General features: G+C 37.5%; 2 protein-coding genes across 5 annotated transcripts in view; one reads left to right on the top strand and one right to left on the bottom strand.

Annotated features, from left to right (window-relative positions):
• The window catches only part of NSL1 (NSL1 component of MIS12 kinetochore complex), a 57,909-nt gene extending 51,657 nt beyond the window's left edge, over window positions 1-6,252 (bottom strand). For both annotated transcript variants that reach the window (XR_006214029.1, XM_007096172.3), the window contains exons 1-2: window positions 5,999-6,252; window positions 2,477-2,552 (exon numbers count right to left, since the gene is read on the bottom strand). Coding sequence is in view for 1 of the 2 variants with exons in the window: in XM_007096172.3 (XP_007096234.2) it covers window positions 2,477-2,552; window positions 5,999-6,232 (310 nt within the window). In the remaining variant the exon portion in view is untranslated. The remainder of the gene's footprint in view (window positions 1-2,476; window positions 2,553-5,998) is intronic.
• An 89-nt stretch (window positions 6,253-6,341) lies between these two features.
• Window positions 6,342-27,153, top strand: TATDN3 (TatD DNase domain containing 3). 3 transcript variants are annotated; one of them, XM_042976645.1, is made up of 10 exons: window positions 6,342-6,455; window positions 7,981-8,013; window positions 9,027-9,100; window positions 9,318-9,402; window positions 13,539-13,601; window positions 14,737-14,846; window positions 15,010-15,065; window positions 16,381-16,493; window positions 24,239-24,316; window positions 26,874-27,153. In XM_042976645.1, exons 1-10 carry the CDS (start codon window positions 6,390-6,392, stop codon window positions 27,015-27,017), a joined length of 822 nt encoding a protein of 273 aa, XP_042832579.1. In that variant the 5' UTR covers window positions 6,342-6,389; the 3' UTR covers window positions 27,018-27,153. The 3 variants fall into 3 exon arrangements, with proteins under 3 accessions (XP_042832579.1, XP_042832578.1, XP_042832580.1); XM_042976644.1 differs by having other exon boundaries at window positions 24,236-24,316; XM_042976646.1 differs by lacking the exon at window positions 26,874-27,153 and adding an exon at window positions 25,394-25,496 and having other exon boundaries at window positions 24,236-24,316.
• Window positions 27,154-27,400: the final 247 nt, after the last annotated feature.

The raw sequence follows: 27,400 nt of genomic DNA, 5'->3' as shown, positions 1-27,400 counted from the left end.
AATACTCATTAAGTCCAACTAAATTACTTCTTTTGAGAGTATTATGAGAAAATCAGCCATTGCTTACTTTGAATACTCACTTAAGTGGGCAGCCCTCCCTAAATTTTAATTTATCCACTTAAAAAGTTCAATCATTAGCCTGAAATAATAAAGTACTATTTCACAGTTAAAAAAAAGTCCCCCAGCTAAATCTTGTATGTAGGAGGAAAGTGGTTTCTCAGCGCCACCTAATGATAAAGCTACAAAACTGAAATGTATAAACAACTTGAGGAGGGAGGATTTTGTCACCCAATGTAACAAGTATTTACTAGGTACCTACTATGTGCCAAGCTAAGTGTTGGAAATGTAGTGATAAGAAAAATAAATATAGCCCCTGCTCTCAAGGAACTTACACTTTAATTCTTAAATGTACCTGGTCAAACCTAAAATCAAGTCCTTTCAGGGTAGTTACAGAGGAAACGAGAAGGTTGATTTCATTTGTATATTCATTCATTCTTTCATTTCTCCACTCATTTCTAAAATGATCCCGCGAACAAAACAGACAAAAAAACCCTCTCCTTTGTGAAATTTACTTACTGCTTCTGTGTATTAGATCAGATACAAATCCTTTTAATTCTATCTGCTGAATATCCCTTGAACCCTTTTCTCTCCTTTCCTACTTAGGGCAAGTCTTCACCATCTTTTACTGTACTACTGTAATAACTTCCCTAAGATCAGCCTGCCTTGAATTTCTCTCTTCTCCAATCCAACCCCTACACAGCGGGCAGGTAGCTTTCTAAAACACAAAGCTTTTCATGTAAATTCTACTTTAAAAATCTCCACTGGTTTTCCATTTCCTACAGGATAAAATGCAAATTTCTCAGCAAACTCTCAGGGCTCTTTGTGATATGGCCCAAATTTATCTATCTGGCCACATCTGCCATTAGTTTCCCCAATTCATTTTTGGTATTTTCCAAACATATCACTCCTTTGTGCCTTTGCGTATGCTGTTTTCTTTGCTTCAAATGTCCTTCCTCCTTTTCATCCAGCATGCTGTCATTTATTAAATGCATTTAATTTAATAACAATCCACTCTGTTAGGTCTTCTCCCCCTTCCCAAACAGTATAGTAATTCTTCGTCCATTTCCTTCCATTAACGATGAATTCCTAAATGGTAAGGACCAGGTATTCTCATCTACGACCTAGAATTTGGTATAATGCCTGGTGTTATCAAGTGCCCATGAAAGAAGGTAAAATTGTAGTATTCTCAACTATTTCCCCTCACAGTTATAAGGAGGAAAAGGAACAAAGAATAATCATACTCCAGTTAGGCTGCCAATTTATTAGAAAATACATATCTTAATCTATAAATTGATGAATCATATTGCTAAAGGCAGCCTGGAGCAAACAATAAAGCAATTCCAAAGTGACTTCACAGAACAAGAGTCAGATAAAGATACAGTAAAGGCTGTGTAGTTTGAAAATTCTCTTAGGTGATTGTGATACACCTCCTCTCCCCTACTAACTGGCAATCACTCTGATATTTGAGAAATCTAATGTTACTGCTTTTACCATTTTAACATATAAACCAGAAAGTGAACATCGGTGACTCTGAAGAGATAACTATAATAATCCCAAGGATTAGACATGAAATTTTCTGGGCAAAGTATTATCTTAACATTGAGAAGAAAAATTATAACCACAGAGGTTACTTGATGGGCTTGCAATCAGCTCAAGAGTATAACTGGATCAAGTGATATCAAGCAGTGATACCAAGTTATGCTGGTCAGCATCTCTAACATCACTATGGGGAAAGACAAGACACTCTGACCCTCTTGTCAGGGTAGTCCTTCTCTCAGACATTGTTGGAAAATTCTGCCTCTCTTCCCACATAGATCATTCCTTTTCTACTAATTTTGTCCTTCCTACACTGAGCACTTTCTATTAAAACTTTGATTTCTTCAGATACGTCAAAATCGTTAGTACAATCAAATCTTCTTTGAAGAAAATAATCTGTCTTTAAGGAGGTTTCTCCATATATTTACCTCATACTTTACATGGTACTCTTGTAATTTAACTTCATACTTCTAAGGGTCCTTCACTATCTACTCTAAGGATCGCCTGTAAAACTACAACTTGATTTATAAGGTCTTAATCACAGAAATTCTCTGGGCCTGTTTTTTTTTTTTTTTTTTTGTCTGGAGATAGTCGTACAGTATTTTCCAGTAAACTACTAACAAGGGTACTTTCAAAGATTAATCAGATTCTTGTTGAGAATGCCAGATAGTATATATATAGAATCAAGGTACCTACTGTATTGTTTGCTTCAGATTTATGGCTTCCATAGTCTTTCAGATTCATTTCCTTCCCCCATCCCCCTAGTGAAGGAAATTTTTTAAATGGGACACTGAAAATGGGGATTAAAATTAGCATCTGAAATAAAGTTAGCTACAAAAATAACTCAGAAATGACACAAGGAAGAAGTTAATACACATACCCATAAAACTATCTGAAGCTTCCTGCCATGCTTGCCCATTAATGCTGACATTCTCTTGCACAGCTGATTCAAAGGTCTGAAATAAATTCACAATACTCAAGTCACTAAAAATAACTTTAAATATTGAATTAAAACATTTTTCAAATAAGAATTTCAGATTTGTAAATAATATCAAGAAAAGTAGATTAGCTTATTAGTATATTCTTTTCAATTAAGTACTATTCCATCAGTCATTGATTCTTTCTACATTTTAACTCTGATTTAGAGTCAGTTGAATCTCAAAGGTATAAGCACTACCTACATACGCTGCTAAATGAGCGTCGGTGTTAACAACAGGGAAGAAATGCTTAAAAGATAGTGAAATTAATTTCTACTTCATAAAGGACTCTATTTTTTAGAGATGTACACTGAGATATACAGAGATGAAATGGCATGAGATCTGGAGTTTGCTTTAAATTAGGAAGTGTAGAGGCACCTGGGTGGCCAGTTGGTTGAGCATCTGACTTTGACTAGGGTCAAGATCTCACAATTGGTGAGTTAGAGCCCCATGTCAGGCTCTCTGCTGTCAGCACACAGCCTGCTTTGGATCCTCTGTCCCCCTCTTTCCCTATCCCTCTCATGCTTGCACACATGCTCTCTCTTTCTCTCAAAATAAATAAACATTTAAAAACAAATATACAAAAATAAAATAAAATAGGAAGCGTAGGGGCACCTGGGTGGCTCAGTCAGTTGACTCTTGATTTCCACTCAGGTCATGATCTTGCAGTTTGTGAGTTTGAGCCCATCGGGCTCCTTGCTGACCGTGCAGAGCCTGCTTGGATTCTCTCTCAGCCCCTGCTGATATTCCCCTCTCAAAATAAATAAATAAACTTAAAAAACAATTTTTTTTAAATAATAAAAAGTAAAATAAAATAGGAAGTGTAATGGGGCACCTGGCTGGCTCATGTGACTATAGAGCATGTGACTCTTGATCTCAGGGTTGTGAGTTCCAGCCCCACTTTGGGTGTGGAAACTACTTAAAAAATAAATAAATAAAATAGGAAGTGGAACAAGATTTTGGTAACTGTTAAATTTGGTGATGGATACAAGGGTGTCCACTGTACTAGTCTGTTTTTTCTAAGGTTAAAAATGTGTACATTAAAAAATAAAGGACTAAAGGAATTTGATAGTACCATTAAAATTTTAAATGCACACTCCCTATTACCTAACAATTTCACTTCTAGCAAAGTATCCTAAAGAACTATTCCCAAAAAACATAAAAAATGCATTAGAAATATTTATTAAAGCACTATTTGAAATTGTGAAACATTGAGGGGAAAATAAAATCTAAATCACAATTTGGAAAATGGTTAAATATACTATATCCATATCATGCAACACTTAAAAAGAATGAAGTATATCTCTAAAAACCATTGCCAAATAATAAAGACATATTTGATAGAAAAAAAAAAAAAGCTAACCTGCTACATTAGCATGACACTATTAACGTAAAAAACAAAAAACTAAAACAACAAAGAGAGAGAGAGAGATGTAAAACCATAAAAAGGTACAGACGGGGTGCCTGGGTGGCTCAGTCAGTTAAGCGTCTGCCTCCTGATTTGGGGCCAGATCATGATTCCACCATTGTGAGATCCAGACCCCAAAGAGCTCTGTGCCCAAAGTGTGGAGCCTGCTGGGATTCTCTCTCTCCCTCTCTCAAAAGTAAACAAATATTAACAAAAAAAGGGGGGGGGGCAGTATAGAAGGATTATACCCTCCAGGCCTTCCATAATAGTAAGTTACTTCCAGGAAGGAAGAGGGATAGGGGAGAGGAATTCAGACTTTTGTTTTATGCTGTTTGTTACTATGAGAATGTATTTTACACATTTTGTATGAGTAAAAATAAGCATAAATCAAATAATGACTGATAATTATGGGTTAAATACACTTTAAAGATTTTATAAATTAAAATCCTTACTTTATACATGGTCATTCAAAGATTATCTCAGAACACAAACTGTGATACATTTCACTGCAAAATCATATCAATCTAATCTTTTTTTAAGTTTATTTGAGAGAGAGAGTGTAAGCGAGGGAGGGACAGAGAGAGGGAGAAAGAGAATCCCAAGCAGGGTCTGCATTGTCAGCACAGGGCCTGGTGCAGTGTTCGAACTTGCAAGCCCTGAAATTGTGACAGGAGCAGAAATCAAGTGTCAGAAGCTTGACTGACAGCTACCTGGTTGCCCCAATCCAATTTTTTTTTCGAATTTCCATTACTACATTATGTGGTTTTAGCTAAAGAGATATGTCAGCATACTTAAGCCTCTGCCTTTTACCTGCTCTTAATATAAAACACAATAAATTCCTTGGTAGTTTAAGTCTTCAAATCTTTATCTTCTAATTCACTTAATCATCCGTTAAATAAGGTATGATAGGTTAAGCCAAGCTCCTTTTTTTCTGTAAAGTAAATGTTCTAAGTACATTAGCACTTCCTAGAAAGGGACAAATTCTAAGATCATTATGCAATGAAAGAGTCTTTCCCCAAAAACTACTAAAAAGGTCCTGAGGTATGTCTCTATTATTGTTCCCTTGCTTGCAAGAAGGTAGTAGCAGAATTACTCTACACAAAACTGGAACACAGAATCACTACCCAGGCACTGTTCCTTCCTTCTTCCATTTAACCTTTTTTTTTTTTTTTTTTTTTTTTTTATTGTTTGCACTGTGGTCATTCACAGAGTGTGAATGAGTTTTTGAACTTTTTCCCCCCAACAGATAGACTGTGTGCTTCCTGAAGACAGGTGGTATCAATCCCTCTATCTGTTGTGTCTTTCCCCCCCCAAAAAAAGCTTCTTCAGGGCTTTGCAAAATATGAGAAAGGAAGGGGAAATGTTTTGAGGGCCACTGAAGTTTATAATCAAGACCCCTTCCTTATCTACTTTAGACTTTACAGAGAAAATGTTTTCGCGGACTTTACATGAAGTTCTGAAACAGGGAAATGGAAAGACCTAGTTTAGTGACTGACTGATTTCCAGGATTACCCTTTCCAGGAGTCTATGTCTGCACTGTCCAATAGGGGAGCCATCTGCCACTTTGTGGTTATTGAGGCCTTAAAATGTGGCTAGTCCGAAAGGAGATGAGCTTTAAATGTAAGACACCAGATTTGGAAAGTTTAGTACTACCAAAAGAATATGAAATTTCTCGTTCATTTTCTATTATGACAAGTTAAAACGGTATCTTGGATACAGACAGAGCGCGCTAAATGAAACATATCATTAAAGTTAATTTCACCTATTTTTCCTTCCTTTAATTTCAAGTTACATACATAGCTCCTCGTATTTTTCTACTGGACAGCGCCGGCCTTAAGCGATTAACGATACCCGGCTGACACTAGCATCTATCTCGTCCCCTTGCGTTTCTCGGGCCGCTTCTACGCGAGCGGGCGGCACCGCTAACTTTGCGAAGCCCGGCGTAGGCCCCTTCTGAGCCCTCAGACGGTGCGGGTCAAGGGAATGATAAGACAAGAGATGGCTACTGGGCCCGTACCCACTGCACATCTCGCAGCGCAGGCTCCCGAATCTCCTCTGGCAGCGCGTCCCCCAGCTTTTCCACAACGCGGCCGCACAGTTCTAGCATTTCCGTCACGGCTCGCTTCGAGGTGCAGCGCACCCGGAAGTCCTCTCGGGAGGTGGCGGCGACCGATGCCCCGTCGTCCGCCCCGGCCACTGTCTCCACGTCCCTCGGAGGGGAAGGGACCACCAACACAGACGCCCGCGCCATTTCTCCTGTTTGAATCGCGGGCGGGAACTCTGGGAGCGGAAGGGCGGGGTCTCACTGGGGAAAGCAGCACGCGTCCGGCCGGAATCTCAACCCGCCGCTGCGGCAGCGTTCCGGCAGGTGCTCGGCGGACCAGTGGAGTGCTGCGCTGGCGGCGGCGATGGGGGCGGTGGGCGTAGGGTTGGTGGACTGTCACTGCCACCTCTCGGCCCCGGACTTTGACAGCGTATGTAAGGGCGAGGCCCTGCCCGTGGGAGCGGGGAGGCTCGCGGCCCTCTACCTTCAGATTGTTTTTGCTCTCCTCCCTTAAGACCAAGCCTCAAATCCTCCCAGGCCCGTTTATGGCCCAGAGTGACTTGCTCCCGGCTCCGTATTTAATCTCAGTCCTAATGATTTTTCTTTCTGATCCTGAATAGCGTTAAGCCCTCTGTCTCCACGTAGCTTTTATTTGCTCTTCCCGTTTGCTGGAGTGCTTTCCCCCTTCCTCCCCTTGGTCCGGCCGTTTATCCCACCCGCCTCGCAACTCCTGGCGGAGCCCCCAGTTTTCCCGGGAAAATTGTGTTTTCGGCACTTTCCCGCGCACTGTGTGTTCCAGTTCTAATGGGGAAGAGAAGCAAACAAAAGGACAGAACACAGAAAATCAGAGTTGCAAAGTTGCACAGTTGCAAACTGCTCCATTGGGGATGAGAGGCTGATGATAGAGAAGGAAGAGCGGGGTGTCTTTTAGGGGGTAAACCTCTCAAGAGGGGGCACTTAAGTTGGAATTGCAAAGACAAAGAGTCGGCCAAGCAAGGAGTTGGGTGTACGGTGGTGTAAAAAGCAAGCAGGTAGCAGGCCCCAGACAGGATAGAACTTGGCACATTCAGCCTACAAAAAGGCTGGTGGAGCCCACTGAGCTAGAAAGAGAGGGGTGGAAACAAGACTGGTGAAGTAGGCCAGTAAGGACAATGTGGATCCAGTAAAGGTTTTTTGTTTTTTGTTTTTTGTTTTTTTAAGGGAGAGGGACAAATCTGATTTCCATTTTAAAAACCGTTTTGCTAATGTGTGGCAAATAGCAAGAGTGGAAGCTAGAAAACCCTAGCTTTTGGAGGCGTTTACTGTATGTAGACAGGAGATGATGGTGGTTGCAAGGGGGTTTGAGAGAAGCAGATGTTTGGCACATGTTGAAGCCTAATATCCTTCCAAGTGGAAATGTCACGTAGTCATCTTTAAATGTCAGTCTTGGGTTCAGGAGAAAATAGGCTGGAGATCAAAATTGGGGACTCATTAGCATAATGGTATTAAAACCTGTGGATGAGATCACCCGAGGTATAGAGAGAGAGGAGCATAGGGTCCTGAAATCTGGCAGAGGAGAGAGAGCCAGCTAAGGAGACTGAAAAGTAGCAGCTAGTGGAGAGCGGTGTTTGCAGGAGGGTAGTATAGCAGAAGCCACGAGTGGGAAATATTTCAGGAAAGAAGGAGTGAACAAGTGAGTTCTTAATGCTGCTGAAGGTAAAGTAAGAGGAGGATAGAGAAATGTCCTTTATATTTCACAATAACAGTTTCTGTTTTAGTAGAGTGGGAACAGAAGCCAGATTTTAGGGAGAGACGAAGTAAACAGAAGGTGCATCACTATTGCTCTTCACATTCTGTCACACTGTTCCTTGCCTTTGTTGTCATTCTTTATGGTGCCTAACTACATTGATATATACAGCCAAAGAGCTGTATTATTTATTATCTAAAATAATTGTGATTACTTACGCTTGTTTTAGGATCTGGATGATGTTTTGGAGAAAGCCAAGAAAGTAAGTCGATATCTATCATTGCCTTTTGTTTTCCTATTAATTTCAAGCTAGAACAGCTTGAACTTTAGAGACAGTATGCTTATGTTGCTTTGTTAATAATAAGTAACATTAATTAACTGTTTACTATATGCCAGGCCCCGAGCTAAGCCCTTTCTTACATTGTCTCATTTAATGTTTCACAACATCCTTAGGAGGAAGCGACTATTTTGTAGCCAACCATTTGGTAGATGAGAAAACTCAGACCTAGAGATTAACCTATCCAAAGACACACTGCTAGTAACGTGATACAGATAAGATAGATAGTCTGGATCCAAAATATGTTCCCGCAACTACAGTGCTTACCAGTTATATGGAACAGATTGGTCCATCTGTCAGTTCTGAAATTAGCTCCGGAGATCATGGAGAAATTACAAAAGTTTCCTGAGACATTTTTAATTTGTTTCAGAAAAAAATGACTAATTTTTGGAAGTATTTATGAAATTCATTATAACGAGCACTTTATAGTCTTCCCTAAAAGTGATAGTCAGGAATGGTTGCCAATACATTTTACATACACAGCAATCATTCACTATGGCAGCTTAATTAGGAGTTTGGAATTACACAGGCCTAGTGATCTTTTTTTTTTTTTTAATTTTTTTTAACGTTTATTTATTTTTGAGACAGAGAGAGACAGAGCATGAATGGGGGAGGGGCGGAAAGAGAGGGAGACACAGAATCGGAAGCAAGGCCTAGTGATCTTTAGCGAGCTATTTGACTCCATCCAAAACTCTCTCCTGATCTAGATAGTGGATTATAGTAGTGCCTACCTCATAGGGTTGTGTAGATTAAATGAGGTAATACTTATATTCACTGAACATAGTGCCTGAAACATAGTGAGTACCCAGTGATAGCCATCCTGATTATATTGATGGTGTGTGAGTAAGAATAACTAAAAGTACAGAAGACTTTAAATTTGTCTTCAGTTATATTAAATGTGTATTGTTTGAGACTCTAACTATTCATTTTTGTTTCAGGCCAATGTTATGGCTCTTGTGGTGGTTGCTGAACATTCAGAAGAATTTGAGAAGATTATACAGCTTTCAGAAAGGTGCTGCTCCTCTCATTAAGCATTTAAAGAGTTGTTAATAAGGATGCAGTTATGATGTCATATTTATAATATCAGAGATCATCCATTTTGAAAGAGAATAAGAAGAAAAAAAGTCACATCGATGTAGCCCTAAAAAATTCTTTCATACTTGTTCTTTAGAGTAGCATTGTTTACTAGTTTAATATTCCTGCTCTCTTAATTTGTTCTACATTTTTAGGTATAAGGGGTTTGTCCTTCCATGTTTGGGTGTTCACCCTGTGCAAGGAGTTTCACCAGAAGACCAAAGAAGTGTCACATTAAAGGTAACAGTCATATAAAACAAGAACCATAAAAAAAAAAGATGCCTTTTTACTTTGTAATCCTCTTCTTTCTGACCTATATTCTAAGGCAATAATCCAGAAGAAGGAAATACTACCTTTCACATAGGTATTTGTTGCAGCATTATTTGTAATAGAGGAAAAAATGGAAACAGCCTAGAGGCTCAGAAATAAAAATTAATTAATTTGTAGAATGTTAAATATACATACATACATATGGGATGCATGCATGGAAAATGAGAATTATAAGGTTTATTTTATATTAGTGATGAAGAAAATATTTAACAGTATAATATAGGGAGAAAAGCAGGATACCAAATGGTTATTTGCTAGGAGTGACATCCAAGGAAAAATATATTCTATAAGGAAAAGACTGGAGAGAAAAACACAGAAATGGTATTAGCTGTGATGATTGGGCAGAATTATAAGTGACTTGCTTTCACATTTTTTATCATGTTGTCCTATTGCTTTGGCAAAAAAGTGATAAAATATCCAGAAAAAGAAAGTTACAAATTCATAGATGTAGTATTGTAAGGGAGCAAATGAGCAGTGTCTTCTTGACCATTAAGCCATTTCTATAGGAATGCTCTGATCTATTAAGCTGCGTTGCTTTTATACCCTCTGTGAAAAAAATCCTACCTACAAGATCTCACTGACTCACAATAGCCAATGTGTCTTACATTTCAGACTCGTCTCTTGACTCAACATCAGGGTGATGCACAGTTCCTTAAATGCTTTATTACATAATGGAATTGATAGCCCCCCATTTTGAAGAAGTAAAGACTTTTTGTTACCTATGAATAAAGGAGGCTACAAGGTCTTTGGCTTTTTATAATAGTGAATTTGTATTCTTACATTAGGATACCCCAGGTAGCTCTATTTATTTTGAAACAAAAGTACTTTTAATTCACTTAAGGTAAAAATAAATACTTGTCCTATAGCTCTCCTGAGTTGTTCTCCTGTTATGATAGAATTAGCTAAATTGCCAAAGAGTTAAAATTCCAAAAATACTGGGGATCATAGCAAGATAGCATTTCTTTCATTGATCTTGAGATTTCTATTAATAGGCATTCATTTAGTTAGTCAACAAGTGTTTATTGAGCACCTACTGCATTTCAAGCACTCCTCCAAGCAGCATGGAGTGAAATCCCTCTCGTGGAGGCTAGATTCTAGATAGGGGCAGACAGACCATCAACAATTAGATACGCAAACAGGAAAACTTTAGGTAGCACTTAGTGCTTTAAAGACAATAAAACAAGATTATGTGATAGGGATTGTGGATGCTGGTTTTTAGATTGTAGTCAAGGAAAGCCTCTCTGAGGTGGTGATGTTAGAAATGCAACCTGAATGCTATGAAGGAATTGGCCCTGCAGAGAGAGGCATCCAAGTGTTGTAGGCAAAGGAAACAACCAAGCACGAATGTCCTAAGGTAGGAACAAGAAATAAAGTGCTGATGTGACAACAGTGGTGAGGTCAGAGGGACTGGGCAGGGATCACGTCGTAAGGGCCTTGTCGGATTTCATCAATTCAGTGGGAGATTTAAGACAGGAGCAAAAGAGGAAGACAGAAGGAGCTAGGAGACTATTACAGAGAGAGAGACGGTGGTAGACTGGACCAGAGTGGTAGCAGCAGAGGTGAGAGGAGGTGGGTGGATTTGACATATTCTGGCACAGATGTAGAACTGATAGGACTGTTTAATTTATAAAAGTAGTTAAAATACCAACAATAGATGGGTAATTCTAGATTCTTAAAGCAGATATGAACTTAGGAAATCTCAGGATAGCCCTCTGAAAAACACCACAGATAAGCAGTTATTCCTATTTTACTCCTAGTGTGCTTGTCCATACCCTAGATTCATTTTCCCATATTGATTAAATTATAAGCCCCTAATATGTGGTACAAAGCTAGGTATGTAGTAAGCATTTATTAAGTTAATTTGGTTTATAAACTTAAAGTGGCCTAGCATCGCTTCCCGGCCCTTTGGCTAGGATCAAGTGTAAAGTTGCCTAGATCACACAGATCTTCCAGCACATTACTGAATTAATTCATTCAATATATATTATTACCAGGCAGGGCTTGGACCCTGGAGATGCTTCAGGGAACCAAAATTCACTGTCTGCAATCTAGTGCCCCCTGCAAACAGGGCATGTGCTCTGCAGTTGGCTCTGGTCCCTTCTTGGCCCACTTCGTTCATTTGTGTTACACGCCTGACCTGTTCTAAAGGTTCTGAAGACTAAACATTTTCTTTGATAAAAAATCTTTTGTAATTATTTAAAATCATTCAGAATAAATGTGCTCTCCTTCCCTTTTGCCCTTTGTCCCCTTTTTTCCTCCTCCCTCCTCCTTTTCTCTTTTTTTCTGTCAGCAGCATAGTAGGAACAGCATGGGCTTTGAAGTCAGAAAGGCCTGTCCTACTGGCTTCTGTGATCTGTGGCACTTTGCTAAGTCTTAATTCCCTCTTTTTTTTTTTTTTAAAAGAGGCTTCATGCCCAGCGCAGAGCCCAATATGGGGCTTGAACTCACAACCCTGTGATCAAGACCTGCACTGAGATCAAGAGGTGGTCACTTAACCCACTGAGCCGCCCAGATGCCCCACAATTTCCTCATTTGTAAACCATGAATAATTATACAATAGTAGTCCTAGTCATAGTTATAGAGGTTTAGGATTTTTGAAGCCCCATAATAGAACCATTAGCTATTAAGGAACTTGAGACCTTATGGAGGAAGTTAGAACAAAAATGAAGTCAGAAATAGATTTATGAATGTCTTTATAAAACTTTTTACATCTATTGAAATACTAGAGACCACACGCACAAATACACACATGTATTAAGTTAGTAGTATGAATTATATTAATTTCTATTTACTATCCCTGACTTGCCAGAACTTCCAGACTATTTTGTGAGAAGTTGGAACAGTCTTATTATAAATTTGTTTTGTTTTTTTCCACAGATAATACATATTCCAAGAAGCACAATTTTTCCTATATCTGGTCTTCATCCAAATGTACACCTTCTTTCTAAGACTTTCCAAATATCAGCCATTTCCTGGGTAATCCCCAACTTTTCCAGTGCCTCTGAGCTTTGAGAGACAGAGTAACTTGTATATTTGATATGGAAGAAACTTTGGATGACACTGTTTAACCTCGGCTGTTGTCAGACGCCTTCTCTGGTGTCTAAGGTTTTATACTCTTAGCTCCTACAACAATGTTAATTCCTCTTCGTTGAGTCTACTAGAATGTATTTCTAAGGCCTTGATCTACTCTCTCCCTTATCCTTTCTGTCTCTAGAGGTAGAATTGTAAAATCTCCTGTTCCTTTACCATCTGTTTCACCTCCCTCTTCTTAATTCTTCTTTGTCCTGATTATCTTCAGTAGAATTCCTTTGCAATTTACATAGCCTGAGACTAAAACTCTCAAAGTAGTTTATAAGATATCTAGAAGCAAATTTTCCATATATGTATTTATTTGTCTTTCCCTTTTCTTACAAGGGAACTCTCACAGGGTGAATTCTCTTTAAGTGGAAATAGTAATATCATGGAAACTAATAGTATACAGTTATTTCAGTAGTTGACAAAGAAGCATATGTGTGATATTTAGTGTTTATGCTATTGAATCTTTAGGGAAAAAATAGGCTAGGCATGACTGTAAAGACAGAAGAAATCAGTGAAAACAGTGCAGGAGGATGTATAGGATTATCACTATGAAAAAACTAAAAAAACATCCTCAGAGGTGGACATACCACAGTGCACTCCCAAAAGCTCAATTACAAGGGTGACTACCTGTCGGCTTTCTTCTCTCTTGCTCAGCTATTCCAGGAGGAAATCCAAATCAGTCTTAAATGCCAGGGAATACCTCTTAAATATGAGGAAGTGTTCTGGTGGAACTTTTCATTGAAAGTCTTGTTCTTGTAACCTGACTGGGTGTGGGAGGTTTCTACTCAAATTTCCAAATAGTAGTATGTACCATTGTAGGATGACTATTAATACTTCTTCACTGGTTAAAGGTATTGAATGTATGTAAAGGATCCAGTATAGTACAGTGCCTGGCATATAAAATGTTTTTTCTAAAGTATCAGTTCCCTTCCTCTTTATTTAAGCAAATTTACTTTTTTTTCTCCCAGGATTTGGATGTAGCTTTGCCCATTATGGAGAATTACAAGGATCGATTATTGGCAATTGGAGAGGTAACACCAAATAGCCGATCAAATGACTTCCAATCCAGACTTAAATATGATATATGAATATAATCTTTAATTCACTGTTGGTGGTTACAACTGACTTAGATAATTATCTTCACCCTATTTAGCTGAATGATAATTTGTCAGTACTTCCTCAAAAAGCAAAATAGCTTGTGGATAAAACAATAGAAAACTTCACCATAGGCTTATGTTAATGAAAGAAAACTACTTTGTTAGCATTTCTAATTATTTTCTTTTCCTTTTCTTAAATAGGGTCATCTCTGTGGTAGTTAACTTGGTGTATACTGACATTAACTAGGCTAGAGTTTGTAATTAAAAAATATTTTTATTATACAATTTACAGTTATGAAACATTTTTATCACTTGGTAATAAACTCCACTTCTAATCAAAGATAAAAGATAAGAGTAACACTTAAATTTAGAATATAGCAATGCGTGCCAAAATAGTGTCAAGGGAAACAAGCATTATAATCTTCCCTGTCCAATGTAGTAACCACATACAACTGTTCAGCACTTGAAATGTGACTGGTCCAAACTGAGATGTGCTATAAATGTAAAATACACAGCATTTCAAAGTCTTAGTACCCAAAACAAGAATGTAAAATAACAATGATTTTTTTATATTGATTTTGTATTGAAATAATAATATTACTATATAATAATGATGTTTTTGACATATTGTATTAATAGGATTAAAGTATATTATTAAAATTAATTTCACCTGATTCTTGTTAGTGTTTTTATTTTATTTTTTAAAAAATGTTTATTTATTTTTGAGAGAGAGAGAGGGAGCATAAGCAAGGGAGAGGCAGAGAAAGAGAGGGAAACACAGTCTGACGCAGGCTCTAGTCCCTGAGCTGTCTGCACAGAGCCTGATGCAGGTCTTAAACCCATGAACTGTGACATCATGACCTGAGCCGAAGTCGGACACTTAACCGACTGAGCCAGCCGAGGTGCTCCTTGTTAGTGTTTTTAACAAGGCTACTAGAAACTGTGAAGTTACGCATGTGGCTTGCATGTATGGCTCCCGTCATGTTTCTTGGACAGCATGGCTCCATGGCATGTCTTTTAGGTTCATTAAACCATAAACGTGTAAATCTGTTGTATTTTTCCATTACAGGTGGGACTAGATTTCTCCCCCAGATTTGCTGGCACTGATGAACAGAAGGAAGAGCAGCGACAAGTCCTAATCCGACAGGTCCAATTAGCCAAAAGATTAAATTTGCCTCTGTAGGTTAATTAATCATCTTTCTGTATTAATAGCTATGGAGCAAATTAAATGATGATTCTCCTGAGATGGAGCTTTGCATTTCTTTTTCTCTGAATTGCTTTAATAGAACAAAATAATACTTACAGATTAAGTACCTAAAAAGAATTTTTTGTTGTTAAACAGAAATGTTCACTCACGCTCAGCTGGAAGACCCACCATCAGCCTCTTAAATGAGCAAGGTATTTAGGTTCCTGAGAGAAATGTGCCTAATATTTCAGTTTGACAGTTCCAGTCCATGTTCTCATGGAATAAACCGTGTTTCACTTTGATTTCTTAAAGGGAATGAAATGGGGCAAGGGTGGAGGTGGAAACCAACTAAGGTGATTTTGCAAGTCAGTCTACTTCCAGGTGTGACTATACCATTTAAAAGGCCAGCATAAAGCAAATGAAAACTTGGATCAAGTAATTTATATTCCCTAATTTAAAAATTAGCAGTTCCAATTTTTTAATCAGCTTAACCAGCTGATTAAAGACAGGAAAAAACAGAGCAAAGATGTGTTACTGTTTTGCATGTTTTCTGGCTGCTGCTTCAGAAAATGGTAATTATACAGGCTGAGGCCATGATACATAAAATGCACTGTCAACTTCAGCTGCTTCTAAAGTAAAAGTATATCTTACAGAATTACTTTTCAGACTTTATAAAGTGTTATACACAGTAAGAAATATACTTTATTTTGAGTCGCAGTATATACACATGTATACTTTTTTTGTAGTATGACTTTATTTCGAGACTTCGTATATGTGCATAAAGAAACCTGAGAAACGTTTAAGGAGCAGTATATTTATATGGTATATATAAATATGTGTGCATATGTATATGCAGACACACACATACATATAAGCACATGCTGGTCAGTCGTGACTCACTAAATTGATTTCATAGTTCACTTAATAGTCGCAATCTACAAATGATCACACCTACTATTTGAAAAAAAAAACTGTATCAAATAGTAAAGTAAATGTAATTGACTGCAGCTAGAAAGTATTGTATTTCTCAGTGATGAGAATCACTGGGATTAGTAAAAATTACTGGGATTTTTAGGCAGGCTGAGTGGCCATCCTTTAAGAACTAAAGGTGATCTTGTGAAGCCAGCCCTGACTACAGAATCTCTCAGTCACTGATTCCCTGTCTCTTTCACAAGCATTCTTGCAAAGGATAATTTCACTGCTTAAAGACGTAGTAGGAAGAATAATTGTTCCTACTAGAATAATTTCCAAATGTCTAGAAAAGGTTTGATGATAAAGGATGTTTAGAAATGTGTTTAAAAAATTGTATTTCAATTTTATTCTGAAGATTAACAACGTGCTGTATTTTTTATTGTACTGTTTGAACACTGTACATTTACCCGTTAGAAGTCATAGAACCTCATCCTTATGTCCTTGTGATCAACATTTACTTAAAATTTACAATCTATGTTGCCCAATTTGATTAGTGGAAAAACTTCTCATTAAGGAAATGAAAGGAAACTCTAGCTTCTCATTAACCTTTGACAGGTGCTGACAAAGTGCTTCTGCATGCATTTGATGGCCGGCCATCTGTAGCCATGGAAGGAGTAAGAGCTGGGTACTTCTTCTCAATTCCTCCTTCTATCATAAGAAGTGGACAGGTAAGTTCTTTAATTAAGCCTCAATTTATGCTTTGTGAAATACACTTTAAAATACGAGCTTTTATTACACACTTGTAATAACTTACTCTGGTTACATTACAAAAACTAATCATAGGTCCCTACCACACACTGACATGAAAATTAACTCAAAAATGGATCAAAGACATAAACACAAGAGCTAAATCTATAAAATTATTAGAAGAAAACAGATCAAAATCTTTATAACCTTGGAATTGGCAATGGTTTCTTAGATATGACACCAAAAGCACAAGCAGTCAAAGAAAAAATAGACTTCACCAAAATTTAAAACTTCCACAGTAAAACAATTCTTGTACTTTTTATACTAGAAGAGATACTATGGAGAAAGTGAAAAGATAACCTACAGAATAAGTATTTGCAAATTATATCTAATAAGGGTTTAGTGTCCAGAGTATATAAAACAGCATTACTACTCACCAATTAGAAACAAAATAGGTGTGCCTGGGTGCTCAGTCCGTTGAGCGTCCAACCCTTGATTTCAGCTCAGGTCATGAACCCAGGGTTGTGGGACCGAGCCCTGTGTCAGGCTCTGCACTGGACACAGAGCCTGCTTGGGATTCTCTCTTTCCCTCTTTCTCTGCCCCTTTCCTGTTCATACTCTTGCTCTCACTCTCTCTCAAAAAAAAAAAAATAAATAAAAATAATAAATAATAAACAGGCAAATAACCCAGTTTAAAAATGGACGAAGGATTTAAGTAGATTTTCTCCAGAAGACATACAAATGGTCATAAGGACATGAAAAGACATTAGCCAAAAAGAAAGCACAAATCAAGGGTACGATGCAGTACCACTTCACACCCACTCGGTTTGACAGTTTCTCAAAAAATTAAACACAGTTAACATATGACCCAGCAATTCCACTCCTTGGTAGATACCCAAGAGAAATGAAAACATATATCCACACACAAACTTGTACATGAATGTTCACAGCAGCAGGATTCATAATTGCCAAAAACTAGAAACAACCCAAATGTCCATCAGCCGATAAGTGGATAAACAAAATGTGGTGTGCCCGTATAATGGAATATTATTCAATCATAAAAAGAATTGAAGTGCTCATTCCTGCTAAAACATGGATAAACCTTGAAAACATTATGCTAAGAAAAAAGCCAGACACAAAAGAACACATATCATTCCATTTATATGAACTGTCCAGACTAGGCAAATTTCACAGAGGCTGAAAGTAGACTAATGATTGCTACTAATCATTAGTGACTACTAATGGGTAAAGGGTGTCTTTCTGGGGTGATGAAAAGTTCTGGAATTACATACTGCTGATGGTTGTACCACCTTGTGAATATAGTAAAAACCATTGAAATGTATACTTTTATTTTATTAAAAAAAATTTTTTTTTAATGTTTATTTGTGAGAGAGGCAGAGAGTGAGCAGGGGAGGGGCAGAGAGAGGGAGACACAGAATCTGAAGCAGACTCCAGGCTCTGAGCTGTGAGCACAGAGCCTGATGCGGGACTCGAACTCACAGACCACGAGATTGTGATCTGAGCCGAAGTCGGACACTCAACTGACAGAGCTACCCAGGCACCCCTGAAATGTATACTTTTAAAGAATGAATATCATGGTATGTGAATTCTATCAATTAAAAATGCAACAAAAACTAATTTAGGTAATTTACCATATTTTTAGACACTCTTTTTTTTTATATTTTATTGTCTTTGATACTGAGGTGCATGTTACAGTCAATGGCACCTTAAATTCTGTGAAATACAGTAAATTGTCTACCAGTATTCAGAACTAATGTAAGTAAAGAGTACAGAATTGAGGTATAGCCAAGATTTTTTAGAAATGTCTCCAAGGGGCATTTGGATGGCTAATTGGTTAAGCATCCAACTCTTGACTTCAGCTCAGGTCATGATCCCAGTGTTGTGGGATCAAGCCCCACATCGGGCTCCACACTGCCTGCATGGAGCCTGCTTACGATTCTTTCTCTCTCTCCTTCTGCTCCCTCCCTTGCTCCCTCTCTCTCTAAAATAAAATAAAATTTTTTAAAAAATCTCCAGTAACAATTATTTATGTTTTATTATTTTTTGAATTGTAGTTTTTAAAATCAGGTTTATTGAGAAATATACCTATTGTGATTTGCCTTTTTTACATGCACAATTCTAATGGTTTTAACAAAGGTGTACTACCACCACATTCAAGATACAGAGTATTTCCATCATCCCAAAAAGTTGCTTCATGTACCTTTCTAGTAAATTCCTCCTTCCACCCCCAGTCCCTGGCAACCACTGATTTCTGTCCCTATGGTTTTACCTATTCTAGAATGTGATCTAAATGAAATAATTCATGTAAGCTTTTGGATCTGGCTTCTTTTACTTAATGCTTTTGGATTCATCCGTGTTGTTGCATATATGAGTAGTCTGTTTTGTATACGTAGTTTATTTTGATTGCATGTGGATTTTCCAGATTACCCATTTACCAGTTGATAAACATTTAGATTGTTTCCAGTTTCACACTATTATGGATAGAGCTGATATAGACATTAACATACAGATCTTTGTTTGGACATATATTTTCATTTCTTCTGTGTTAAAACCTAGAGGTGCTATTGCTGAGTCATAAGGTTAAGTGTATGTTTAACTTATTAAGAAACTGTCAAACTGACTTCCAATTGGCTGTCCCATTTTGGATTCTCAACAGCAGTAAGCCAAAGTCTTGGTTCTGCATCCTTACTAGTACTTGGTGTTGTCATTTTTTTAGCTATTCTGATACGTGCATAACCATCTCTCATTGTGGTTTCCATTGCATTTCCTCGGTTAATGATGTTTCAAATTTATGTTCCATGATGACAGTGCAGAGCCTGCTTGGGATTCTCTCTCACTCCCTCTCCCTCAGTCTCCTTCTCTTTGTGTCCCTCCTTCACTTGTGCTCTCTCTCAAATAAAAAGTTTTAAAAAATTTAAAAGCACATCTTTGCAGGGGTGCCTAGGTGGCCCAGTCAGTACAGCATGTGACTCTTCATCTCAGAGTTGTGAGCCCCACGTTGGGTGTAAAGATTACTTAGAAATAAAATGTTTTTAAAAATTTAAAATAAAAGCACATCATTTCATGTGCTTATTTGACATCCATACATCCACGTCTCTTCTTTGGTAAAATTTCATTCACATATTTTGCACCTTTTTATTTGGTTTGTTTTTTATTGTTGAGTTGGCGAAGGTCTTTATATATTCTGGATGCAAGTCCTTTATCTGCTAAGTGTTTTGCAAATGTCTTCTCTCATTTTCTCGCAAATATATTCTTTTATTTTCTCTAGTGTCTTTCAAAGGGAAGTTCGTTATTTTGATGAGCTTCAGTTACTATTTTTCTTCTAGGATTTGTGCTCTTAGTATCATATCTAAGAAATCTATCTAACCCAAGGTCAAAAAGATTTTCTCTTATGTTTTCTTCTAGAAGACTTACAGATTTAGTTTTACATTTAGATTTGTGATCTATTTTGTATATGTTGTGAAGTATGAGGCAAGATTCACTATTTTGCCTATAGATATCTGGTTCTGGTATAATTTGCTGGAAAGATGATCCTTTCTCCCTAAAACTACTTTGGCACTGTAAAAAAATTAGTTGACTGTATATCTGGATCTACTTCTCATTTTTCAATTCTGTCCCATTGATGTATATGTCTGTTCATATGCCAATATCACACAACCGTGATTATGTTAGATTTATAGTAAGTTTTGAAATCAGGTAGTGTGAGTATGCTGCAATAAAGCAAATATCACAATAAAGCTGCGTCTCAACAGTGGGCTTAGTAATTATTAAATCCCATTGTAAACAGATGTGCCGTCATCCAAGCTTTGTTGTTCCATTTATAGAGCACAAGCAGAATAAATTTAGCATTATTCTTAAGGGCTCTAGGATTTTTAGAATGGTAAGTAAACATTAAAGTCACCAGCTGCATTAGCACCTAACAAGAAAGTCAGCCTGTCCTTTGAATTTTGGGAGCCAGGCATTGACTTTTTGTCTCTAGCTATGAAGGTCCTAGATGGCATCTTCTTCCAGTAGAAGGCTGTTCTGTCTACACTGAAAATCTGTTTTATAGCGTAGCCACCTTCCTGAATTCTCTGAGCTGGATCTTCTGGAGAACTTGCTGCAGCTTCCATGTCAGCCCTTGCTGCTCCGCCTTGTACTGTCATGTTTTGGAGACGGTGTCTTTCCTTAAACTTCATGGACCAACCTCTGCTGGTTTCAGAATTTACTTCTGCAGCTTCCTCGCCTCTTTCAGCTTTCATAGAATTAAAGGGCTTTGCTCTGGATTGGGCTTTGGCATAAGGGAATGTTGTGGCTGGTTTCGTCTCCTTTCCAGGACACTCAAACTTTCTCCATATCAGCAATAAGGTGTTTCACTTTCTTATCACTTGTGTGTTCACGGGAGCAGCACTTTTCATTTCCTCCAAGAACTTTTTCTTTGCATTCGCAACGGCTAACTGGCACAAGAGACCTCACTTTCTGCCTGTCTCGGCTTTCCTCACCAAGCTTAATTGTATCTAGCTTTTGATTTAAAATGAGAGCTATGTGATTCTTCCTTTCCCTTGAACACTTAAAGACCATTGTAGGGTGATTAATTGGCCTAATTTCAGTATTGTGTGTCTCAGGGAGTAGGGAGGCCTGGGCAGAGGGAGAGAGAGACAAGGGAATGGCTGGTGGGTGGACATACACATTTATCAGTTACGTGTACCATCTTGTATAGGCACAGTTCGCGGTGCCACAAAGCAGTTACAATAGTAACATCAGAGGTCTCTGGTCACATATCAGCATAACAGATACAATAACAATGAAGATGTTTGGAATATTGCAAGAATCACCAAAATGTGAGACAGTGACACAAACTGAGTAAATGCTTTTGGAAAAACGGCGCTGATAGACTTGCTAGATACAGGGTTGCTGTAAACCTTCAATTTGTAAAAAGAGAAAAACAAAAACAAAGCCTCGACATCTGTGAAACACAGTAAAGCAAGGTTGCCTATATATTATCCTTTTTACAGTTAAAGTATAGTTTATAGTTCAGTTTCAGATTATCTATTTAAAATCTTCCCTGTTTTCTAATATAAACCTTTAATGCTATAGTTGCACTAGCACTAACCAGTTCTTATAGTTACAATCCACAAATTTTGATGGATGCTGTATTTTCACTTTCTTTCAGCTTGAAATATTTTCTAATTTACCTTGTGACTTCCTCTTTGACCATATTGATTATTTCAAAGTGTGTGAAATTGATTATTTCAAAGTATTAATTTCCAAATACTTAGGAATTTTCCTGATAACTTTGTTATTAGGATCTGATCACTAATTCTATTGTGTTCAGGAAACATACAGTATGTAATTTTAATTCTTCCAAATTAGTTGAGGGGGCGCCTGGGTGCCTCAGTCAGTTAAATGTCTGACTTCAGCTCAGGTCATGATATCACAGTTTGAGAGTTTGAGCCCCACATCAGGCTCTGTGCTGAAGACTTGGAGCCTGGAGGCTGCTTCGGATTCTGTGTCTCCTCTCTCTGCCCCTCCCCCCACCCCCGTCTCTCTCAAAAATCAACAAACATTGAAAAAAAATTTTTTTAATAAAATAAATTAATTGAGGCTTAGTGGCCCAGAATATGGTCAGTCTTGGTAAATAGAACATACATAACTTGAAAAGAATGTGTATTCTGCTACTGGGGGATGGAGTGTTCTAAAATGTCAGGTCAAGTTAATTGATAGTTCAAGATTATTTTTATTTCTCCTATTTTTATCAAGTGTGGAAAAATTTCCTATTTGGTAATAATTTTTAGCTGTATCATTTCTTTTCCAAAACAAAAATACTATTTTTTCTAATTTTAAAGACAGTATATGTACATTATAGAAAATTGAAAGACTTCAGAAAAGAACAAATTTCAAGTCGGCCTAAATCCTACCACTCAAAGATAATCATTGATAACATTGATTCAGATCAATTCTTAGTCTTTTTGTTTTGAGTCAGCTTCATGGATATTAGTGTCTATAAATATTGATCTACTTCATCTTTAAAGTGATTGCATAATATTTCACACTATGGATGTACCATAATTTATTTAATCATTACTGTAAGTAAAGATTAGGTCATTTCTAGTTTTTCACTGTTAATAAACAGTGCTTCAGTACTCAGCTATAAAAAAGAATACATTCTTGCCATTTGCAACAATATGGATGGACCTACAGGGTATTATGCTAAGGGAAATAAATCAGACAGAAAAAGATAAATACCATATGATTTTACTTCTGTGTGGAATCTAAAAAAAGAAAGAAATGAACAAATAAAACCAAACAGACTCATAAGAGAACTAGTGGTTGCCAGAGAGGAAGGGAGTGGGGAAATGGGCAAAGTAGTTGAAGGAGATTAAGAGGTACAGACTTTCAGTTACAAAATAAGTCATGGAGTTGAAAAGTACAGCACAGGGAATATAGTCAATACTATTGTAATAATCTTGTATGGTGACAGTATTAGGGTAACACTTAGTAATGTAAGTATCAAATCACTATGTTGTACACCTGAAACTAATATAATATTACATGTCAACTATACTTCAATTTAAAGTACTTCAGTGGATGGGGCACCTGAGTGGCTCAGTCGGTTAAGCATCCGACTTCTACTCAGGTCGTGATCTCACAGTCATGAGTTTGAGCCCCGTATCGGGCTCTGTGCTGACAGCTTGGAGCCTGGAGCCTGCTTTGGATTCTGTGTCTCCCTTTCTGTCTCTCTGCCCCTACCCCGCTCATGCTCTGTCTGTCTGTGTCTCTCAAAAGTAATAAATGAACGTTAAAAAACATTTTAAGGTACTTCAGTGGACACCTTTGTACATCCACAAATACACGTGCACATTTGTGCAGTATTTCCTATAAACGGAACCATTGAGGAAAAGGGATACATTTTTAAATTTTTGGTTAGATTGTCACATTTCCTTAAAGGAAGTTTATGACAGTTTAGCGTTTATCTACCAATAGTGCATAATATTTCAATGCTTTTTGCAATTTTAATCTTAAAATACTTTATTTTAACCATGTTTCATTTTGTATCATCTGTCGCCCATCTTTTACTTTTTTTACTTTTCTTCGTTTGGGTATAGTTGACACACAACGTTACATTAGTTTCAGGTGTACAACATAGTGATTCACTTCCCATTTTTACTTTCAAAGTGCAGTGGCAGCAAGAGAATTCTGTTCTTGCTTTAAAACTCATGAAGTTCATTACAATCCTTGTAATCCAGACAGAAAATCATAAACAGGAAAATAAAGCCATCTCCTACCCAATCTGAAACTTTAAATGTGCACACGAATCGAATTGGTAAACGCAAAGCCTTGAGTGACTCACAGCGAATAGTAGGAGCAAACACTGAGCGTGGTGGGTGGTGGTGGTGGAGACACCACAGAAGTCTCTTCCTTGGTCTCCCTTGGGCGTGTGATACCAGATGTTTGGCTTTCTTGCTGGGTGTGCTTCATCTTTGGCTACTGGTTACTACTGCTCGGGTCCCTGGAGGCTTTGGATAATTTGGGGCGATGAATGTTTCTGTTTAAATCTATCAGTTGGTAGTAGAAGGATGAGAACACAGTGAACAATTATTGATTGAATAGGAAAGCATGAATTTTAGGTTCCTGGAGAGTAGGATGCATTGGTATATAGGTTTAGTGCACATTTTTTATCTTTATGGCTCATGTTTTAAACTGGTTCTCTCTTTTCTCCAAGAAGCAGAAACTTGTGAAACAGTTGCCTTTAACTTCAATTTGCTTAGAAACAGATTCACCTGCACTAGGACCAGAAAAACAGGTAAATGGTTATCTAAAATCTACATTATTTAGATTGTCTCTTTCTTTTGAACTGTTTTCAGTTTAGCCGTGTGTCTCATTACAGTGTAAATACAGTGGAATCCTATTTTAATGCTAGGTTGAGAGATTTTATTAATTATATAGCTCTTGTGCTCCAGCACATATTAATGGATATCAGCCATGTCTTAATTTATGTAATAATGAGAGCCAGACAAGTACAGTAAAAAGTTCAGTATCTAGAGTCAGAAAGACCTGGATTCAAGTCCTGTCTCTGCTACCCACTAGCTGTGTGACTTTGGGCCAGTTGCTTAATCTCTTTGAAAGTGTGTCCTCATTTACAGAATGTGGGCAAAATAGTAATAAAATACTTGAGAATATTACAGTGAGTATTAAATGAAATAATGTATATGAATGTCCAGCAGCGCCTGGTTTATAGTAGATGTTCAAGAAATGTTTCTTTTTCTTCTATCAATTAGCGTGTTACAGTGAGGCTCTGTTTCTTTCAGTACAAATGTTGATGTAATCATAGATTTATTGATGTGATCTTTGCTGTACATTTTATTACTGTAGGCCACAAAATGTCATATTTTAAGTATTGCTACCTTTTAAAATTATAACTGAAAGGAAGCCAGAGTATCTGCTCTGTTTGCTTTGGACACCGCCTATTACATTGACCTCCCAGTGTGGCTTACTGAGTGCCCTTGACTGCCCATCAGATCTGTGTCTCCGTGCCTACCAGGTTCAGAGGACCGGCACTCAAGACTCAGAAGTTTGGGAGCAATAGTGATGTGATTTTTAATAAACTATGATTATTTACGATTGCAATGTGACTTTTGCTAATTAAAGTCCAATTAGTTACATATCTGTGTAAGTTGGCTCTTTAAAGAATATAGAAGACAGAGGAATGAGGAAATAGACGATCACAACTCCAGTTATTTTTTTGTTTGGGTATAGGACAAGATGTTACAGAATTGCTTTCCTGGTTAGTGTATACTAGAAGGAACAGAACGTAGCATTTTCCCCCTAAACAGAAATGAATTTCAAATGCTGTTCTAACTCAGTGTATATTTGCCTCTAGCTGATGTGACAAAAACTCTGGGTTTCCGGCATAGAGCCTTGTGCATAGCAGGTACTCAGAAATATTTGTTGAATAAATGAATTTTGTAGCTGGATATACTTTTTGTTAAGTAAAGTGCATTTGTTTAGAAAATCAGAAAGCACAGAAAATCATAAACAAGAAAATAGAACCATGTACTACTGAAAAGTTATCACTAGAGAGCAGTGGCTACGAGCATAAACCCTGATACCAGATTTCTCAGGTTTAAACCTCAACCAGCCTACAAACCAGCCATTTAGGATTCCTTCTTATCTACAAAAAAAAAAGTGACGCTAAGAAAGCAGATAATAATAGTACCTATCTCATAGAGTTACTGTGAGGAATAAATGAGAAATCCTATGAAAAGTTTACAACAAAATCTTGCCTACAATAAGCACTAAATAAATGTTAGTTTTTATGTCCTTCCAGCCTTCTTAATATCCATATAGGTACATATATATTTTTCATAAAAATAAGAATAGCCTGAACAAATTTCATAACTTGCTTTATCTGGTAAACATCTCTGTATGTCAATATGCTTTTCCTCGTCATGTTTAATAACTGTGTAATCTTCCAGTATGTGAACATACCATAATATCCGTAACTTGATATCGTTATTTACATTGTTTCCAACACAGCATGATAAACAACATGATGAACATCCTTGAGCAAAAATCTTGGTGCATATTTTTCATTGTTTTTTTAGGCTAATTATCAAGGTGGTTTGTTTTTTAAATTTTAACAGTTATCTTATTCCCCTGAGTATTATCAACTTGAGTAGAAAACATAATAATAATAATAATATAATTTGTAAAATCTGAGTGCTACTGATTATAGATACACCACTGTTTTGTAACAACTAAGAAAGAAAAATCACTGACAATTATGCTATGACATGCCATCGAATGTAAGTAAAACCAGTATCAATTTCAGAGATATTGAACATCTTAGAATCAGTGAAATACCAGTACGTAATCTATTTATTCTTCCAGACACACAATAGCAATTCTTGAATCCAACTGTAGTAAACCTGTGAGGTGAAGAGGCCAGGCAGCAGAGCAGTGACCTTTACAAGCCAGTCACTTATACAACAGACCAAAGCACAGTTAATTCATCAGACAGGCAGGTCACCAAGTGTTCACCACCTGCAGACTGCTTTATGTGCGGGGCCCTGGGCCTCAGTGTTAATGCCCGAGGACTCTTTTCAAGAACGACATCGACTTACAGTCAACATTGTACAGGCCAATGTTGTGGCTATAGCTTTTAAGCTGAGGTTCAGGGCCTTCTCCCCAGCCTTGCCTCCCCTCCCCTGCCATTAAGAAAAGAAAAAAAAAACAAAAAACAAAAAAAAAAAACCTCACTGGCTTTTACCAACTCACTTTGTTCTGCTCTATCTATGGTCTCTAAGATTGCTTCCCTTGAGTGTCATGTCTGATTCACTGTCTGCTTTGTTCTGTTTCAGGTACGAAATGAACCCCAAAACATTTCCATTTCAGCAGAATATATTGCCCAGGTGAAGGGGATCTCAGTAGAAGAAGTTATAGAAGTGACAACACAGAATGCATTGAAACTATTCCCCAAGCTTCGGCAGCTGCTCCAGAAGTAGCTTCAAAACCAAATCTGCTGCAGGGAGCAGCATCCGAGAGAAAGAAATGTTCCGATTAAGAGTCTGAACTAGGGGCACCCAGGTGGACATCCAGTCAATTAAGCATCTAACTTCAGCTCAGGTCGTGATCTCACAGTTCGTGGCTTCGAGCCCTGTGTCGGGCTCTGTGATGACATCTCAGAGCCTGGAACCTGCTTCAGATTCTGTGTCTCCTTCTCTCTGTTCCTCTCTACTCATGCTCTGTCTGTCTTTGTCTCTCAAAAATAAATAAACGTTAAAAAAAAAAAAAAAGAGTCTGAACTGAAGAAGCCATTATATAAAGGTATAGAAGATTATAATTGGAGAAGATATTTCTCCTAAAACTGGGCTTGGATCCTGAAACC

The sequence above is a fragment of the Panthera tigris genome, chromosome F3, assembly GCF_018350195.1.
Source record: "Panthera tigris isolate Pti1 chromosome F3, P.tigris_Pti1_mat1.1, whole genome shotgun sequence".
Classification (NCBI taxonomy): domain Eukaryota; kingdom Metazoa; phylum Chordata; class Mammalia; order Carnivora; family Felidae; genus Panthera; species Panthera tigris.
Note: the sequence above shows the minus strand (reverse complement) of the source record. Positions and strands in the feature narration are given on the sequence as shown.